Genomic DNA, 17,166 nt, shown 5'->3' on the forward strand with positions numbered 1-17,166 from the left:
GTATTCATTTATTAACAGACTTTTTCTGCTCAAGTAGGTTCCCTGCAGTTTCCTACGGTTTCAGAAGCATTGTCATAATTTATGAATGATACGTTAAAAAGTATTAGCTGATTTTCACATTCTCCGAAATTCATAATCTTAGTCCTGCTTGTCAGCTTTTCAGAAAGACTCTGAATGACTTGCTGGTAGTACAGATAATGGGCCTGGCTGTTAGGATGATGTGGTTTTGTTATGGATTTTTAACTTACCTTTTGCCTTTTTGGTTTTGGTCACTTTTTAAAAAGGGAAAAGCCAGTGATTCTGTGGAGCAAAAAACCTCTAGAAATCTGTGTTGGCACTGACTTTACATATTTACTTTTTAATGTGCAATTCACTGATGTCAAACAGTACTAATTTTTTTATATGAAAAGGCAGATAGCATAGACTATCACTAAAAAAGGTCTCACTTTGATTTCCTAGAGATTGAACAAAGCTCTGAGGTGGGGTCATTTCTACCCTCCATGATCTTCATTGAGCATTAGTTCTTTCATCCTCAGCTGTTCCCACTCTGGCTTCCCAGACTCCTGAATTTCAAGGGCTACCTCAGTAGCTTTTACCTAGGGAGCTGTTAATTTGCTAAGATTCTGATGAGTCATGCATATTTGGTTTGTATGTTTTTGCACCTTGATTGCTTGGCATTTGTTAAGTTGTGGGCCACTTGGCTTAGCTATATCCAAATTTATTCTGAATGTGAATTTATTCTGTGCTTCTAGGGAAACAAAACTGATCTACCTTATGTGGGATGCTAATATTAGCACGAATGTTACTCTTTGGAGAAAAGCTGTTGTCATGCAGATTTGCTTCCACAGGAATGGTCTCACCCCTCTACCTCTTGCCCCTTGTCAGCTGTTAAAAAATCTCCTGGATAACAATCTGTAGGAACTCAGCTTGCACTATAAAGACAGAAGATGGCTGGAGCCAGAAGATGTGTAAGGAAGCATCAGCAACAATTTTCCCCTCTGTTACCAATCAGGGGAACTCAGCTGTTCTCAACAGTCTCATTACTTCCTATTTCTCCAAGGGCTGTAGAAGTCAGTCTTTGACAGTTACTCCTTTGGACAGGTAGAGCAGATGTGCATCAGTTACGTAACCATTTGGTGTCTGCTGTGTGTTGCAAACTGCTTAGGGCCTGGCTGAAGGCTGTTACTTTGGCTACCATCAGTATTTCTGGCGTTTGGATCAGAACCAACATCTAGCTAGCAGGAGGGACTCGGGCTATTATGATAAACAGGACAGGCTGCTAGTGCAAAAAATTTACTCTTTCCAGAGGGTTTTGTTTCCAAACACTTTTGAAGACAGGGAAATGAAGGAAAAGACAGGCAGCTGACAAAACTGCTAGAGGAGATGCTGATTCTTGTACTGCTCCTCCCTGCCCTTCCAAGCCTCACTCTCCTTTTTGAAAGGTGTCAAATACCAGTTAAGATCTGTGATCTGTACTCAGCAGAGTGTGTTTGACCTGGGATTTCCCCTTTCTCAAGGGAGCAGTGTCAGTGATAATTCATAAAGTGTTCCTTGTCCATTACCCTTAATAACATCTGTTTGTGCTCAATACTTACACCTTTATGGAAACAGAGTGGAAAAATTAGTCACAGTAAACAGGGCCATCTCCAGGGCTGACAGACTCCTGAGGTCCATTTTCTAGGGAGTATGTCTTAATTTTGTGCAAGGGTGTAAAGCTTCAATGAAAGACATTACAATACACCTCTTTCTGTTCTGCCTGTGGCTTAAATACATGATGTTTGTGGTACTCTGCTGTCAGGAGAGATAGAAGACGAGGTTATTGAACCTAAGACTTCCAGACTTTGGGCAAATGATCTAATCCTGGAGAGAAGAAACTCTGCTCCTGTTCCTTGTTGTCCTTTTGTCCTTTTCACACACACCCCCCCATGTCTGTGTGTGACTCTGAACCTTCATGTCTTGTTTTTCTGGTTCTGCTCAATGCTCAGTGCTCACCAGAAAACTCCTGGGTTGCTTCACCCCACCATATTGCCTCTCTGGGCAGATGCAGGAGTTATTCAAGCCTGCTGTGTTGCAAGCCTTCCTTCAGTTGTCTAAAGAAGGATTCATCTACTTTCCCTTCTTGATCAGGTAGTCAGTAGCAGGTGCTTACCTGTGTTAGTTGGTGCTGATCACTTACACATCAGTAGTGACTGTCTCATCACCTGCTCCAAGGAAAGCTTCATACATTCAAGCCACTCCTGTGCAAATGCACCTTCTTGCCTTCTCAGTCCTTTCCATTCATTGCAGCACTCAAGACATGTGAGCTGTCCCACAAAGTCTTTGTAATCCCAGTGAGATAATAGTTTTGTAATCACACATGGACCACTAATTACTCCTGTTTGTTTCATGTGTATATATGTTTGTGGACAGGGACTTGAGGTGGGCTGCCAGCTGTGCTGCTTTCTCAGGGGAGGCATGAGAGCTTCTATCATCATCTCCCGGGGCACCTCCTCACAGCCTCTGTTTTTCCATTTCTCTTCAGATTCTGTTGTACCTGCTTGAAGCCCTTCTCACTAGGTTAGCAAGCCTAGATGCAAAGCTATCACAAAAGTTGGTCTTGCCACTCTGTCACACGGGTCCCTTCTTTCACCAACAGTCCTTTTTCCTCAAGAGAGACACATGGCTGTAGAAGCCAAAGCCTTGTCTTTCATAGCTAGGTGCTGAATTATAGGATGCATGCACTTCTACCTAAGTCTTTCCCACTCATTGGCAGGATTTAGGAGGACAGCACGTGGGCCCCCATGCCCACACATCAGTCACAATTAGTATACTCAAAGTCATCCCTTGGAAAACAGGTGCTTTTGGTGCTCCCATGAATGAGCAGCAATGACAAATAGTCAGAGGGCCACACAAACCTTGGCAATCTGTCCTTATCATCCCATATGTAGGCCCTCAACAAGCCACAAAGCTCTTGAGACATCAAGTCAGGCCATTAGATGGGGCTTCCATTTCCTGCAGGAAGAAGTCTTCAGTGACCATCATTCACCTTTTGCTTCTTGGTAGGGATTTTTGATTCAGGCTCAGCTGGCTCTCCTGGCAGGTCTTGTTCCTCCTCACCAGTTCCCAGGTTACTAAATCAATTCTGCAACTGCAGGTCTGCATGTGGAGCTGGAGCCTTCCTTCTGCTGCTAGCTTCCCTCCTCTTCAGATTCTCCATCTGTTGCTCCTTTAAGCACAACTGCTAGTTGTCCCTTTTTACTTGTATAACAAGGGTTATGATTTTCAGAGGCTCTGCAGAGATTCTGTTGATCTCTTGTTCACCCTCCCTGATGCTACACAGTCTGCTCACCTTCTTTCCCACCTCACCACAGTTCCTTCACCTGGCAACTTTGCACCTCAACCAAAGTACTTCTAGAAATGAGGCCACTGCAGAGGCAGCAGGTGCTCTCTGCAGCCCATTGTGGATGACCACATTCTTTCTTTGGGGCTTTTTCTGGGCTGAGGTCTCCAGTGTGCTAAACATAGTTGCATCAGCCCATGCCGGGGACCAGGCCCTGTGGCCCAACACCACCACCATTGCAGACTCCGTCAGGTCCACACTGTCTGGAGCGAAGTTTCTGGGCCCCTTTGTAGCCTTGTTTTGCTTGCTGCTGTCACAACTGCTATGGCTCTGTTAGTTGCCTCTTTACTGTGCTGCTTATAAATACCATAAATAGAGGGGGAAACGAAATCAAAATTTTCATGCTTTTCGTGCCAAAGTTTTTGTTAAACATCAAGAATATCACAGTTAAACTTTGATCTAAAGGAAATCAAATTCTGAAGTTGGCTGATCTCAAAACTTTCTTGTCTCACTGTATGATAAATAATGTAACAGGAGAGGGGAAATTGAAAACATAACTTTGACCAGGTTGCATCATGAAGCTCTTGTGTGCAGGTCTTTGAGTTTGTTGCCTCTTTAAAGGACAACCGTAATTGCTACCTCTCAAATGAGAGAGAAACATTGTCATTTGCGCTATAATTTCTTGAAGTGTGGACTTTCTCAAGAGCTGATGTTTTTTAAAACTTAGATGTACTGTATGAACTAGGTTTCCCTTGTCTATATACACAAATCATGCAGAGAACACTTATGGTGATATGCTGCTTTCCCTTAGAAAAGCTGTGTAGACTTTTCCTCATTACATCCCAGCTAACCACATTTCTACTGATCTTGTTCTTTAGGAGACTTTCAAGTATTCATTCTGGTACATGGGGTCTGAACCAACATTATACCTTTTAAAAATTAGTATTGCACATGCCCAATTAAACAGAATGCAAAGGGACTGCATCTGCCCAACTACGTGTACCCTACCTGTAGGATATCCAGAAGCACCTTCTGGAGGGCTGGAGGCAGGTTACTAGCTTAGATGCATCGAGCCAGTGATGCAGTTGTTATAGTCCACATGGAACAGGATGATGAAAGCTACAAAATCTTTTTTAGTGCCTTTATACAAATCTAGATGAGATAACAGTTGATGGTGCGTAAGATACCACCCATCCAGTTTCAGAGAAGGTATTGCAGAGCTAGACAGTATTCAGAAGACAGTAATGACAAACTCGCATGAAGAGGGATCGAAAAGCTTGTGATTATAACTTGAACAAGAAAGTGAGTAAAAGGAATTTCATAAAGTCTGTAAAATACTGTAAAGTCTTGAGAGGCGAATGAGAGAGCCTCTGTTCTCTTTGGTTAATGTAGGAACAAGATATTCAGTGAAGCAGGTGATAAATTTAGACAAATAAAGGGATGCATTTATTCCTGAGGCACCACTTGCTGCCACAGGTAGTCAATGCATTGGGAAGAGTAATAGAGCACATGTGTGCAGGTCAGAGACTGGTCTAAATAGCAGTGATGGGACAGAGTGTGCTGTGGGAAAAGTAAGGGGCAGCTATAGAAAATGGGGGGGGGGGGCGGGGGCTATAAACTGGCAGGTGAAATTCTGTGTAAATAAAAGGTGATGCTCATGGTGTGAGAGAGCAGTTCTGATTTCACATATGTGATAGTGGCTTCTGAGCTGGCACAGGTATCGCTGGTAAGTGAGAATGATGTTATGGAATAACTTCATGAAAACACGGGTTTGATACTCAACAGCTTTCAAGAAGGTGCTCAAACGTTAAAATTCACCAGGACAAATCAGAGATCACTGCTGTGACCCTTGACGAGATGGTGGATATTCAGAGTTCTCACAGCATACCCGAGAGAAAACTTTAGACTCATCTGAGGTGGACTGAGTATCTGTTGGCCTCGTCCTTACAAAAGAGGCTTTCTCCTTGTGTTGGTCACAATGTGATGCTAGCAGCAGTTATGGATGCAGGCCATCTTTGCCATCTACTGTTAAAAGAGCTGGCTTTAGCATGCTTTGCTTTTTAGCTGCTTTCCTCAGACATTTTTGCAGTGGCCTCACTTTGTGGTTGCCTGCAGACAAAGTAGCCCAGCAGCTGGGAAGTGGGTAAATATAAAATCTGTTTAGAAACATTTTAAAAAGACCTAAAAGAAAGAACTGGTGTTCTCTTCTATATCAGAGGTATTCCTGCAGAACATTTGCTCCCCATTTTTGCCTCGTTGGAGAAGAAAATTGGGAAATATGAGTAGTTTGGGGGCAGTGCTATCATAGACCACCCTGACCTTTGTCCAGACTACTGATATATAGAAAGCAGTTTTTCCTTCCCTTAATACCTAAAGCAATCCCATTGCCTCATCTAAGGCTACTGTCCTTGTTTTTCAAGCTTATGTTCTGCATCCTCCCACATTCCACAACACCTGGGATCTCCTCATGGGATCTTCCCAGTATTTGTGCTGGTTTGTACCTTTAGCGGCAAGGAAGCATAGTTTTTTATATGGTTATACTAATGCATTATTTACTTTGTTATCAGCATGAGGGTTCCCATCCAAGTGAGTTTGAAGTGAGCAGTAGTTCAAGCCATGTGTTTCTCAGTCCTGGAAAGCTCGGAGATCTGCTTAAGAAGAGATGACTCGTGGAGAGTATCTGTTAGGTCAGCTCTAGTTAGTAAGTACTTTCAGATACAGAGGGTACTGTTCTGAGAAAAAAGTCTAGTTTTCTATTCGTAATTCCACCGCCCCCACCCCCACCCCGCCCCCCCCAGAAAAAAAAAAAAAAGTAGTCCATTTTGGGGTGAATCCCAAAACTTTCCATTACAAATTTGGTATTACAGGATGGAGAGAGCTTTTTTAGGGATTTAAATGTTGTTTCCTCTAGATGCAACTTTCTGCCATAGTTCAGATAGAGACATGAGCAGTTTTATTCACTGTGATGTCCTGGTTGTACAACCCACCTATGCAGCAGTATAAGCAGTCAGTGCTGATGCACTTCTTAGGACAACAGAGGTAAGCAACTGGGGAATGAATGAATGAGAATGAATGAATGAATGAATGAAAAGTTGATTTGGTTTATTTTTTTTAATTTGAGAAAGTATCTTCTATGGAAACCACACAAGTCAAAATTTGCATCTTGCATTAACTTTTATAGAAGAGAGCAGGACTAGCAGAATGTGTTCAATATGGAGAAGTAAGACTTGAGAAGAAAATTTAAACTTGGAAGGGAAAATAGACATAAATGTTGTTATACAGATAATACGATGAACAACATATGCTTGTTTAGTGGAAGTGTTCTGAGTCATGAAGGTCGTCTGTGCTAATGTAGGTCAGGTTTTGGGCAATAACTCCTTAATCATTACTGGTCTTTGTTCAGGTCTGCTAGTTTTGTCACTGATGTGCAGTATAGAAAGCATTATACTTTTCCTCTGTCTTTGACACCCAGCCTTCAGAAATATATTCACTGTGGCTCCGCAGTTATTAATTGAAAGCGGTTGAGGGTGTAGCAGCACGGTCTTAATTATTTATTTGAAAATATAGGAGAGGCTATGTTTTTCCTGGAGTCTACCCCCCGTTGCAGGATCTGACACTGGGCTGTTATGCTCAGCAAGCATTTTTTTAGCTTAGTCAGCTGCAGCCCATTGATTAGATCTCGATCTCCTCGTGGCTCAGACTGCACTGCAGTAGTTTGCAGTGCATTGCTGAAGATACTGCACATGTGCGAGGGTGGCTCTGTGAGCCAGTGGGCAGAAAGCTGATGTTGTAGGCAGGACAGTGCATAGCCTGTTTAGACGAGCATGATGAAGGCTGCAGAAATGTGTCAGCTAAAGGAAAAAAAGTATTTATTTTCCAAATGTGCATAGTGGTAAAAATAAACTTTGCTGCAGTGAACAAGGTATGAGAAGAGTATGGTACTTTTTTCCACTAAAGTAGGTTTTTTCCCCCCCAGTGGAAAATGAGCTATAAAATAACACAAAGGGTATTAACTCCTACATCCCAAGACCCCAAATATTCCAACAGAGCAGCCCAGTAGCTTTTATGCTTACTTTGCACTTGAAATGTATGTAAAGCTGTAATGTTATCTAGGAGATAAACATTTTGCAGGAAAATAAACAGATTTGTGGAGCTGTAGTACTCAGAGTACTACATTAGCTTAGGAAGGGATATAATTTTTGTCTTGAACTTCGTATTGTAAAAAGGTCATCAGGTAAAAGGCTGAAAGCACAGCATAGCCACATTGGTTCACACAGAGATGTGGGAAAGGGGAGAAAAAAAAAGGACCTATGTCTTTAAAAATATTGCACATTTGATATATTTATAGAAATGCCATTTCTGTGGGCATGGGTTAGTTATAAAGCAGATCACTGTGAAAATTATGTAAAGGTTCTCATTGATACTTCCATTGTTGGAGTAGCAAATTTGGACTTGAGAAAAGAGTTCTTGTTCTGGTTTAAAACATTACAACTACAGAAAGCTAGTGCAGTTGAAATTAAATGTATGAAAAGCAGACTAGCTGATGGATTTGAAAAATCTAATAGCAAGCAGGGGCTCTGGTATCTTGTATAACTAGCTGCTTCTCTCTTTTCCTCCCCTGGAAGCCCTGGTTCAGTGAGGGTGACCTCAAATCATCTACATCAGGTGTTGATGGTTTTATTTATGTAGCAACTCTCTGGCTAGAGCTCTTATGCTACAGGAGTGGGGCAAAAGGAAGGACAACTCAGGCTCAAATCCCATATATGTTTGCAGGGAACCAAGCTCCCGTTATCCATTTCTGAGTGCCTTTATTGCCAAGCTGCAGGGGGGGTACAGCACTTCTGAATGTGTCGTTCCTTCTGGTTGATGCTGTTCTACTTGAAGCTCTGATTCTTCTTCCCACTGGACTACAGAGAGAGGAACAGAAAGCTGTTACTGTGTCTGGTGGTAAAGGAAACAGGGGCTTCACTCCCTGGGTGAGTGAACGTTGAGTTGGGTTGCAGGTCAAATCTCCCCTCCAGCAGGTAAGTGCATTTGCTGCAGGTTACACAGTGCCTATCATACCCTTTCTCTCTCTTGATAATAAATATTCAGTTATTCTATGCAAAAGGAATCCTTTCCAACATGGATGTTCTTAGACCTGCATCTCAAAGCACGCTGTGGCTTAGGGGGGAGGGTGTACTCTGGAAGGAGGGAGATGTGGTTTTCATGTCTGACCAAGGGTTGGAGAGATTTGAGCTTAGCTCTGCTGCATCTTAGTGCTTGTCATGACTGTCTTTTGTCTTCTTCCTTCTGGTAGAAAAGGACCATCTTCTCCATCTGATTCCAGGAAGGCATTGTGATCTGTAAATCTCAAATAAGAATGACTAATACTCCAAAATGCTCTCCAAAACATTTCCTTTTCAGTGGTTCCCCTGCTCTGTATTACAGTGCATGACAAACTTCTCTTCCTCACTTAGTGCTCCCTGTGCTTTTCATGGGAGTGTTCTGTGCTACTTATTCCCCTGGGGGACCATGCATGTAAGAAGCAAGTGCAGCTCTGAGGCCAAAATTCTCTTGTTAAAAATTGAATGATAATTGAGTAATAGGATTACACCTGGAATAAGCTTATGATTAAAAAAATGCTCATTCTTAGCCCTGTTTCTGATGTGAGAAAGGCATCCTTATCTTCAGCACAAGTTCTGGCTCAGGAATCACATGATAAGATGGTTGGCGCATGCTATTCAGAAAGACAAGATTATTCCCTTTGTCTTTGCTGATGTTAAAGTCCATTGGAAACTTTGAATTCTCCTAAAGTAAAAAAGGAAAGATGGCATTTTAATTCATCTCCTTTGGGCCTTTTGCTTTGGAAGGAATAGTAGGAGACTATTAAGCAACTTTGTTAAAAGTGCAAAAACTGTGGAATTCTTAGAACTTGCACATTTTTAGAGAAGACAAATACTGACACTCAAATAAGAAACTCCGTTGGGTTGATTGCTTTGGATTAGTTGATTTCTGTTGGACTAAGTATCTCCCAGCCAAGGTCTATTCTCATTTTACTGAACTGAGTTTTAAGGTTATATGTTATATTATAATATGAGCTCTTGCCTCTGATCAGGGTGTCCCTCATGTTTCCATACGGTGCAGTTCATATCTTAAGATACAGTGACTGCTCGCGTGGCCTGGAAGCAGCACTGACCTTCATTCTGCTCTCTTTCAAACCACTGTGCAGCACCCCACCAGACAGCGGAGACCCCGCTATTTCTAGGTGGAGCACTGCAGCAATCATCAGGGAAGGGGAAGATACCTGAAGCTGGCAGCTGTGAAGCATGTAAAGTTGGCAAGCCAGTGACTGTATGGAGATTGCTGGTGAGAAAGCAAGGTGCTGGTTGCATAAAAAGCCAAATATCTTGGGTGGGAACCCATGACAATTCAAACGGGGAAGGGGACAGCTCTGTTGGGATTTAGAAACTTACACGCTAACTTTGGAACTCGCTATGGGTGAAAAGGCCAAAAGACAAGGAAGAGCAAATCCACTTGCTGGTTATTAGATCAATTTGATTGGGGGAAGAAGGGAGGTGTACATATCAGAGAATTTTAGGACGGAAAACCACGGCAGAACCATGCGACTGACCTGTGGTTAGGCTGTACCCATCTGCTCTCAACTTTGGTTTTTGTATTAGGTGTGATGTGTGAGCAGGGGGAAGTTAGTCCCTAGAGGGACCCCTCTCACCACTTTACAGCGCACTCACAAGTCTCACAGGCCACTCAATGCTTTTTGTCTGAATGAAACTAAGTATAGCCCAGGCCAAGACACCTCAGGAGGATGCTGGGAGATGGCAACAGCTAAGCAAGAGACCCAGGTTTCTGGAGGGATACAATATTGAATTGGTTTTTAATTCATTTCTGTTTAATTTTTTTCTCATTTTGTTGTTTTTTATCATGTTTTTCTTTGGGTTTCTCTCTGTTTTACAGTTCTTTTGGGCTCTTCTTTTGAGGCTGTGTTTGATGCGTTGGCTTCCCATCCGCTGCTCGTAACCATCTCTGCTATGAGTTGTGAGTGAGCCATCACCATGCTTCTGGGTTTTCATTTTATTTTGTGCTTTTGTTATATATGGAAGTCCAAATTACACCTGGTTTTCTTTTTTCCCTCATGATATGTTCACTTTTCAGCAGGATCATGACAGCTACCTAAATGTATGTGATGCCAGAGGCCTAGAACACTTGGGATTCTGCCTGAGGGGCTGGCAGAGATTTGGGTGGTGCCAGTGACTGTGGTTTTGACAATTCTGGGGTTTCAGAGGCAATGGGAGGGGAGTTCTCTTATCTTACATTTTTGGCTCCAGCTTCCTTCTATTCATTTGTGACTCCCCTTTGGGATAAAGTATGCTGCTGTCATTAATGATTCTACAAAGTGCTGCTGTTTAAGTTAGCAAGTCAAAACACATACAAGAGGTGCAGAATTTGTCTCCACAGAAGATGTGGAGATACATATCCCTGCGTATACCCCATCAGTCTAACTGATGGAAGCAGAAGATTCCTAGAAGTCACAGAGATATTTCCTTCTACTTTATTTAAAGCTTCCTTTCACTTTTCCTTCTTATCACAACTTTTCAAGCAGGTAATTTCAATCCAAGATATATCTCCAAGTGCTTCCCATGATCTATAGCATTTCCTCTCTCCCCTTACCACCTTCTCTTCAATCTACACTCTCTTTTCCTTTTCTTAGTGCTGGAAATCCTTCCTCTGTTTCCAGGAGAGGTGGGTTAATGGTCCTAGATGACAGCAGACCTGTCAGGTGCAAAGGTGGTGGATCTCATGAGGTGTTTGCGCAGGCTTCCAGAAAGTTAGGGATAAACCAGTGGTCATGTTCCATGAGAATACCACAGGCATAAGAAATGTCAGGAGGAAAGTACTGGCATCCAAATAGAAGTTTTGAGGATGGAAGCTGGAAACCAGGACATCCGAAATATCAATCTAGGGACAAGTGAGGCAAGAGGAATAATGTCTACTTATGAATGTGGTGTAAGGAGCAGGGATTCAGATTAATCTGGAAATACAAGCACTCCTGAAATACATACAAGAAAGACAGACTTCATGTGAATCTAAGGGAGACACTGCTGGCACGTAAAATACAAATGATCATGAGTGTTTGAACTGGAGAATGATGAAAAGCTGATGGGTGCAAAAGAGGACAGTTTGGAACAATGCATCCACTATGTATAGGATTTTGTTACCTAATTCTTTGTGAGGTAGTAAACATTGCTAATATATTGAAAGGAACACATAGCATAATTTTTGCTCTGTGGTAGTGATTTAACAGATTCTCCCAAGGTAAAACTCATTTTAAACCAAGCTTCTAACACAATGCAATATACTTCATATCTCTGCCATCTCCCTGACAGCGCTGTGTAATAAATTACTTTAGCTTTGTGCTAGACACAATCTGAATGCAGGAAGAGATATACTTTACTGTGAGTAACATTTTGGATAGTAATACTGATGTGGAAAAATTAAAAAATAAATCATGTATGGTTTAAAATTGTATTTCAGTTTGCTAGCGTATTACCTTCATCTCATTCTGTGTATTCAAATCAGTTGGCTTATATAAGATTCCATAGTCTGAAGCTCCTAACTGTTACAAGTCCAGTTCTGTGTCAAATGTGGACCAGTTTGGACAGCAAGTACACTTTATCCAGGCTCTTTTCCACTACTGGGCAGTGCAGTGGTGGGATGAAATTTATTAACTGGAAGAAATGAAGTGTGTAAAGAAATCATCTGGAAAATTAATCTTGATGAATTCAGAAGAAAGGTCAATAACAGTTGGGTATACAGTATGTGCTACAATAAATGCCCAGGCAGGAGCTGCTTGTTTGTTTGGATGAAAAACAAGGTATCTCCACAGCCATGGCAATATTTGATTGCAATGATAAGTGACACAGTCAAAAGGCATGACTAATTGCCTTGTGACTGGCAGGGCAGTCAAATATAGTTAGAAGAGGTGAAAACTTTATGAGGGAAAGATGCTGTTAACACAGTTAGCATCTGCCTGTTCTGTTCAAAGCTTTAAACATCCTGTCAAAACAATTGCAAAGACTTGCTCAGTTGCAGTGCTCTCCTTTTGCTGTGGTACCACGTGAGAAAGGACTGGAGAGAGAGCCCTTTGGGTTCAGCTGCAGGACTGGCTTGGTTTTGGGACAGGTGCACAGCTGAAAGATGGCTGGGCTTTTGGCTTGCTTCTAAAAGAGGAGGGGAGTACATTTGCAAACTGCCTAGAGTTCATTTCAGAATAAATCTAATTAAAGACTGCAAAGATAGCCTCTCTGTCGGAAATACTAAGTATTATAGTAATTATTAATCTAAAGAGATTTTCAGAGACATTGCCCATCATACTGAAACCAGCACATGTGGTACTTGGTTCAGTACATTCACAGTTGATAACTGAAGACACTGAAATAGGGAAAGAACGTGAAAGAGAGACTCCCATGGACTGCAAACACTGAACAATATTGGTTTTGAAAAGATTACAGGTTACACACTAGAATTGTTCACAGTATGTTCTTATTTTACGGCTCATTAAAAGTATCCAAACACACTAGCTTCCATTCATAATGGAAAAGAGGAACATCCTCTTACTTTTGAATACGTAGAGCACATATGCGATGGCTTATTCCAACAGATAAATTCCAGTGGCCAGTATTCTGCTTTTCAGGAATTCACATCAGTGAATTCACTGGAATTCTGAAAAATACTTTGCAGTCATTTGTCAGTGGGAATCCTAAATGTATGCTCCAGGAGGAATGAGGTACATGATCATGAATCAGCTATTACCTGCTGCTAAATGAGTAGCTTTTAGCTCAGGCTGGTGTACTGCAAGATTAAGTGCTGCATTAAGTGCATGGGATACACATACGTGTTCTCCTTGTGGAGTATTTGATTAACATAAGGGAGTTGTAAGACAGACTTGTAGCTTTGGGGTTTTTTGGTTAGAGTCACTATAACTTAAGAGCTGAATTATACACTATTCACGTGTGTATTAGGGGCACGGTGTTGGTGAACTTGTTTAAAAAACATTTGAAGTTTTATTCTTTCGGAGAGTATTGAAACTCACAGCAACTTCCCTGTACCTAAAAGGAAGCAACTGAATTGTATGTATTTAAACTGACAGAAGGGTGCCCTAGAATAAAAATACAGAGTTTTAGGCTTACTTCTGAAAGCATAGGCACAGCTGAAAGAAGAAACATGAATTGACTGACCTAAGTGGGACAAGTTAGGCAATTAGAGTTGTTGTTAATGTGCTTAAATTTCTGCAAGAGGAGGATCTTAATTATGAGTATGTTTAGCTCTTTGCCCAAGCTTCACCTTGTGATGGAAGGTGTCTGGGCCTGAACCTGGTTTTGCCATGTGAATTTTGAAAGCACTGCTGTTAACTCTGGTGCTTCTAGCTAAGCTGAAAGGATTTGACAGATGTCATTATTTAAATGCAATTTTTTCAGAACGATGACATCTTCAGTAAGTGGACTCACACAGTCTAATGTTCTTGTGGAGGCAGCAGTGGCAAGAGTTGGAAGTGTTGCTCAGCCCCCAGAGCAGAGAGAGCCTGCAGCTCGGATGAATAGTTACAGGAGGACCACCTTCTTCCCAAGGCCACTATATCAAGCCTTCACTTCCCAAAGACACAAAGAACAACAGAATCGGAGAAAGAGAAAATAAAAAATACATAGTTAAATAAAGATAATGGATATACTGGGAAGAATCTGGAAAAAAGCAAGAAGTCTGAAAGTCATAAGTTCTTAATTTGTTTCATCTTACAAAGGATGTGGACAGGCAGTGTCAGCAAATGCATATGGTCATCTGCCCTGGGTCAGAGTAGGGGATCCCTGTTCTTGCCCTGACCAGGCTGCCCTCAGGCTTTGCTTAGCTTGTGACTCAGTTTTGCACTTGCACTTGTTTACTAGCTTTTCCTTCGACCTGGAGTTTAAAAAGGAAAATATGATCTTGGAATAATGTTCTTAGCTCTATGTCTAGACCATTACTATTCTAACCTATCACTGTAACCACCTTGCCCTCTCTGTAAAATAAGCTTTTCAAGAAATGCAGAATTGGAGAATGCTGTCTGTTTAGCTGGCTGCTAGAGCAGATGAAGACAGTAAGAGCTTTGTATCCTTTGGGTACCTACGAAATAGCAGTGTAGGTGAGAAGTTCTCAGGAGTTAGCTGCACAGGGGATTTAATAATCTGCTTTGTCTCTGAGATTTTCTGTTGTCTCCCTTCAGCCTCGCAATGTTGCTGGTTTTCGAGGAACAGTCCGCTACGCTTCCGTGAATGCACATAAAAACCGAGTGAGTATTTTTGGGTTATAAGGAGTTAACAGCAAGGTTATTTCTCTTCAGAAACCTGTTTTCAGGAGCAGAGGAGTCAGAGGTGTAAGTTCTGGTTTGTTCCCTACAGGAGTTGGCATATTAGATCAGTTCTATGAGGTGGTCAAGGCTGTTGACTGCAAAATCAAAATTATGATTCAGATATTCGATCCTCTCTAGTTGGCAGCCTTAATAATTGTAATTACTGCATTATCAGATGCTTTTTAAGAGAAAAATAAACAACCCATGCTAAAGTGGAAATCAGGTCAAGTGCCAGGCTGCTTGCTGGTAGTTTCTAGCATAACTTGGCTGTGAATTACCAAGTGCCCGATCCCCAAATCCATTCTCCACCTGGAATTTTTAATACTAACATCAAGCCATCAGGTGAAAAGCCACCTAATGAAAGCTCCGCTTTTTTTCCCCTGAAAAGAGCCATCATTTTCATAGTGTCTGGCCTGTTTCATTCTAAATGCTCCCAGAAGTCTCATCCCACATTCTTCAGTAACATTGCTGTGTGGACAGTAAACCATAAGTTCTCTGGTTCTGCTGCTAAGTGCTTGCCACATGGAAGCTGTCAGGCCTCCTGCATTACCTCCAGGTTTCTGGCCTTACTTGGGATGAGTCTTTAGGGTGACCTGTTACATATGAGGAATTTTCAGGGTTTTTAGGAAAAGAAGTTATTGTCTACAGAAGGTGGAAAGTGTGATGTGGGGAGAGCATTTGACTTCCACCATGAATTCATTCTATTTCCTAGCAGACACTGAGGTAAAATTTTTGGAAGAGCTGAATAGTGCCAGCTATAGCTGGCATCAGCTGAAGGTATATTTGGACACAAAAATTGCTGTGTAATGCATGCTATTCTGAGAAATCATGTTCTAGACATTGAATGTTGAGCACCAAAAACAACTTCATGTGCTTTGGCAATTTCAGCCTTAATGCCCATGATTTGATTTCCCATTTGCTAGGCCAGGAGGAGAGTGGTGTGTGGAAACATAAATCTGTAAATTGTTGTGGTGCTTGATGATGAGTGTTTTGCAAAAACCCTCGAGTAAATGTTGTCGTGTGAAAAGTGTTTGAATGATATTTAGCTTAAAAATAATAATAAAAAAGACTTTCTACACAGAGTTTGGGTTTTTTCCTTTTTCTAGGTTATTCCTAGAAATATTTTGTTTTATATTAATAAATACTCCACTCCTGTATACTCAGTGAGGGAATATCCTATGGAAAACTTGTGCTTTGTTGTATAGCTGAAAACCTCTTTCCTAATATATTCACAGAAAGGAATAAAAATGATGCTATTCAGGTGGCTGTATTGACTTTACCAAGTTGAATAAATGCTTGAGTTGGCATCTTTAGCCTTTAATCTGGCTTCTTTAATCATTGAGTGGGAAATACGACTTCTCTGCCTGCTTTTTAAAATGAGGTAGCTCATCTGGAAAGCACACCTGGACTGCTGAGCAGCATGGAACTTTGCTCCTCAGTCTTTGTCTCTCTTCTCTCCAGGAGATGGGTAGACATGATGATCTGTGGTCCCTCTTTTACATGTTGGTGGAGTTTGCCGTTGGTCAGCTTCCGTGGCGAAAGATCAAAGATAAGGTAGGAAACCTAGTGTCCATGCTTAAGATAGGGTGCTACATTTTTATTATTATGACTTATTATTCCTCCTTTAGCTCAGTGCAGCTTTTTGCTGAAATAAAGCCAGAACCTGATTTTCATCAGGTCTTACTGCAAGATGCTAGCCTGCTTTTGTGTATTCTGATGTACAGTGTGGAGCTTGTCTTATTTGGAGTAGCTAGACATTTTTCTTATGTACGTTATTAATCATATTTGATCAAGTAACTTTGACTTCGTTCTTACAAAGCAAACAGCAAAAGCAGAAAGACTGAGCTGTCCTTTTGACAAATATAACTTTTGGAAAGGCGGGAGGATAACGGTTTGCTGTGCCAAACAAGCCAAATGGGAATCACAACTGGAAAGTTAAACGGAATAAAGCTACCTGGTCATGTTGTCTTGGAAATAGTTTGTACTACAGAATAAAATCCCTGGAAAGAAACAGGTCAGCTGTGCAGAAAGCCCCGCTAAAGGGGCAGCTGCTGAAGAGTGTTTCCAACTCAGCATTCCCCTTTGACCTTTGACCTTTGCCTGCAGTGGTCAACGTCACTTTGCTAGGAACACCAAACAGGAGAAGTGTGTAGACACAGTGCTGGTCAAAGAAGAGGCCATGTTCCAGGAATGTTAAGACTAGATGGTATTTCAGGAATGATAAGACTGCACGAATATGAAGCAACAGAGGAGATTCTTGGCTCTGAGATACTTTCTTTTTTCCAGGAGCAGGTTGGCATGATAAAAGAAAAGTACGAACATCGAATGCTGCTAAAACACATGCCTTCAGAGTTCCACCTTTTTCTGGATCATATTGCAAGCCTAGACTACTTCACCAAGCCAGACTATCAGGTAGGAGCCTTTCTTTGTTATCAGTCTGATGCATGGCACTTTGGATTGGCATTTG

General features: G+C 41.6%; 1 protein-coding gene across 8 annotated transcripts in view; it reads left to right on the plus strand.

The window, feature by feature from the left end:
- The window catches only part of TTBK1 (tau tubulin kinase 1), a 122,895-nt gene that overhangs the window by 49,368 nt on the left and 56,361 nt on the right, over window positions 1–17,166 (plus strand). For 6 of the 8 annotated variants that reach the window (XM_055816016.1, XM_055816017.1, XM_055816018.1 and 3 more), the window contains 3 exons: window positions 14,574–14,639; window positions 16,161–16,253; window positions 16,986–17,111. In XM_055816016.1, coding sequence (XP_055671991.1) covers window positions 14,574–14,639; window positions 16,161–16,253; window positions 16,986–17,111 — 285 coding nt within the window. Of the gene's footprint in view, window positions 1–6,109; window positions 9,681–10,273; window positions 10,355–14,573; window positions 14,640–16,160; window positions 16,254–16,985; window positions 17,112–17,166 lie in introns of those variants that run through there. The other 2 variants (XM_027779746.2, XM_027779745.2) reach the window with 2 other exon arrangements.

The sequence above is a fragment of the Falco peregrinus genome, chromosome 11, assembly GCF_023634155.1.
Source record: "Falco peregrinus isolate bFalPer1 chromosome 11, bFalPer1.pri, whole genome shotgun sequence".
Lineage (NCBI taxonomy): Eukaryota > Metazoa > Chordata > Aves > Falconiformes > Falconidae > Falco > Falco peregrinus.